The 2,500-nt window shown below is 46.3% G+C and overlaps 1 protein-coding gene across 5 annotated transcripts in view; it reads right to left on the bottom strand.

The window, feature by feature from the left end:
• Nucleotides 1-130: 130 nt before the first annotated feature.
• LOC118289168 (ceramide synthase-like) overlaps nt 131-2,500 on the bottom strand; it is a 4,503-nt gene continuing 2,133 nt past the window's right edge. For 3 of the 5 annotated variants that reach the window (XM_035615955.2, XM_035615957.2, XM_035615956.2), the window contains exons 4-7: nt 1,295-1,535; nt 1,109-1,204; nt 911-1,020; nt 131-811 (exon numbers count right to left, since the gene is read on the bottom strand). In XM_035615955.2, coding sequence (XP_035471848.2) covers nt 628-811; nt 911-1,020; nt 1,109-1,204; nt 1,295-1,535 — 631 coding nt within the window. In that variant the 3' untranslated portion in view covers nt 131-627. Of the gene's footprint in view, nt 832-910; nt 1,021-1,108; nt 1,205-1,294; nt 1,536-2,500 lie in introns of all 5 variants that reach the window. The other 2 variants (XM_035615958.2, XM_035615959.2) reach the window with 2 other exon arrangements.

Raw genomic sequence — 2,500 nt, 5'->3', positions numbered from 1 at the left:
TTTTGGTTCTAAATAAAACAAATATATCTTCTTAAGGATCAAAACTCCTCCTGAAACACATAAAGTCAGACGGTGACACACTGAGCACTTCTGGTGGAACCTTTCAAAATAAAACCTCTGCAGTATGACGTGGTATTACAACAGGGGTTTGTTTAATTAATACAAAAACAGTTAACATGAATACTAATGAGGCGTCTCTGTTGTCTGGTGGTTCGATGACTAAATAAAAAATTACAGTAGTTTTGACAAAAAAAACAGAGAAACTTTCAGAGTTTCTTTCTAATAATCATAATGATAAAGTGAAAACATGTTTCTAAAAGTTAGACCGACAGCTACAGAAACAACATCAGATCAGATTCATCAGTGACGCATCTGGTTGGTTGATCAACAGAAACCAAACATCTGATCATCTTCACTTCTCTGATTTCACAAAGTGAACAACTGATCGATCATTAATGAAAACATGATGAAGACATTGATATTCACATCAAACGTGCAGCTGCTCGTCGTTTACAGGTGGCGCCATCTTGTGCCGGTGACGTCACGTGGAGTCAGGCTCTCCCCGGCTGACCCTTGACCTCACTGGGTTCTGATCAGATCTCAGTTTTCTTCTGGAATCAGATCATCTCAGTCTCTCTGATCCTTTAGCCGGGTCTCAGACGATGAGTTCAGGCGTCGTGAGAACATTCGGACGGCTCCTCTGCAGATCAGTGAGAACCAGTAGAGCTGTAGGGGCCACAGCAGAGCGGCCCCCAGGTTACACTGCCACGGGGCCACGAGGGGAACCGACGACAGAGGGATGGAGGCGTACCTGAAACACAGAACACACCTCTGAGCCAATGAGACGGCCCCGTTAGAACACAGACAGACAGGCAGAGACAGAGAGACAGACAGAGAGAGAGACAGTTACCTGCTGTAGGTGTAGTAGAGGAAGGGGAAGAGAAGAACTCTGCAGCTGAAGAAAGTGAACAACATGATGACTCCGTTGACTTTGTGAAGTAGCGTCTGTTGTTTCTTATACTGACGACACAAGGACAGGAAGTGAGAGACGTGGGACAGGAAGTGTGTGTGTGTGTGTGTGTGTGTGTGTGTGTGTGTGTGTGTGTACCTGGATCAGGACTTTACTGAAACAGACGGACGGCGTGCTGAGCTCAGCCAGAAACAAGACGCCCTGGAAGTAATCACCTTTACCCTGCCTCCAGAGCTGAGACACACACACACACACACACACACGTAAATATATGGACGACCTTGAGGGTGGCGCAAGAACAAAGGTCAGTGTCACCATGGTTACCAGTGAAGTGGGGAAGCAGAAGGCGACCATGAAGACGTGATGCAGCACCATGAGGAATTCACTGCGCAGGTAACTCATCACCGCTGCCCCCGTCGACCTGGCTCCGCCCACTGCCGCCGCCGCCGTCTCTTCTTCGTGACCTTTGACCTGCAGCTTGTGACGGTGGCACACGAACATGGCGTAGATGTCGTAGGCGAAGTACGGAGAGGCGAACAGGATGTAGACCTCAGTCAGCCAGTGTCTGAGCAGAGGAGAGATCAACGTAACAGCCTGTATAACAATGATGATGATAATAATAATAATTATTATTATAATAACGATATAGAACAAGCGATAAAGAATAAAAGTTAATCTGTGAGAATAAAAAGATGAAGAAAAAAACTCGACAGAGGCATCATTAAAACAGAGAGTGAGATCTGCAGCGCCCCCGGAGGACGACAGCTCCACCTGCAGAGGGACGGAAGGTTTCTTTATTTATCTACATCGATCAGAGAGAATCTTCTCTGCAGGTTCATCAGTTCACGTGAGGCAGCAGATCAAAACGTCCGGTCGCAGTGAAATCATCTGTGATATGAATCAATAATCAGCAGCTTCTTTATTCTGATTCACTTCATTGTTCCACGTTTCCTGTCGTCTTGGTGAAATTTGATAAACAAATGAAGCTCAGGCACAAACTCACTTTGACTAAGAAATGAAGGCGTCGACAGAGGAAACAACACCCCCCTCCCATGCCCCGCCCCCTCCCCCCGTCTCTCTCAGTGTCGGATCACTGATCTGTTACTGATCCGTCTTACAGACTGAAATAGCTCCGAGGCTCAGATCAGTAATCAGATTACAGGTCGACACTGAGTTTGTGTTAAAGTGAGATTTTTAGTTTTTAGTTTTCAATTGGAACCTTGATGTCAAAGTACAGACGGAGAATGAGCGGGAAAAGAACGTGATGATCCAGAAGAGCTCCAGTCGTAAACTCAAATAAACTAAACTCCCACTTCCCCTGAAGGACGACTGGGAGAATGCGGCCTCTACATCCTCCTCAGTGACCATCAGAACCTCCTCCAGGTCCTACAGAACCTCCGGAACATCTTCACCGGCCACAACAACCTCATGAAAGCCTCAATAACATAAAGGAACCTGAACCTCCAAAAACAATCAACCTCTTAACCCTTCAACGATCCCTAGAACAACCTGAAGCTCCTCTAGAACATT

Source organism: Scophthalmus maximus, chromosome 17 (assembly GCF_022379125.1).
Source record: "Scophthalmus maximus strain ysfricsl-2021 chromosome 17, ASM2237912v1, whole genome shotgun sequence".
Lineage (NCBI taxonomy): Eukaryota > Metazoa > Chordata > Actinopteri > Pleuronectiformes > Scophthalmidae > Scophthalmus > Scophthalmus maximus.
This window is presented reverse-complemented; position numbering and strand designations above follow the sequence as displayed.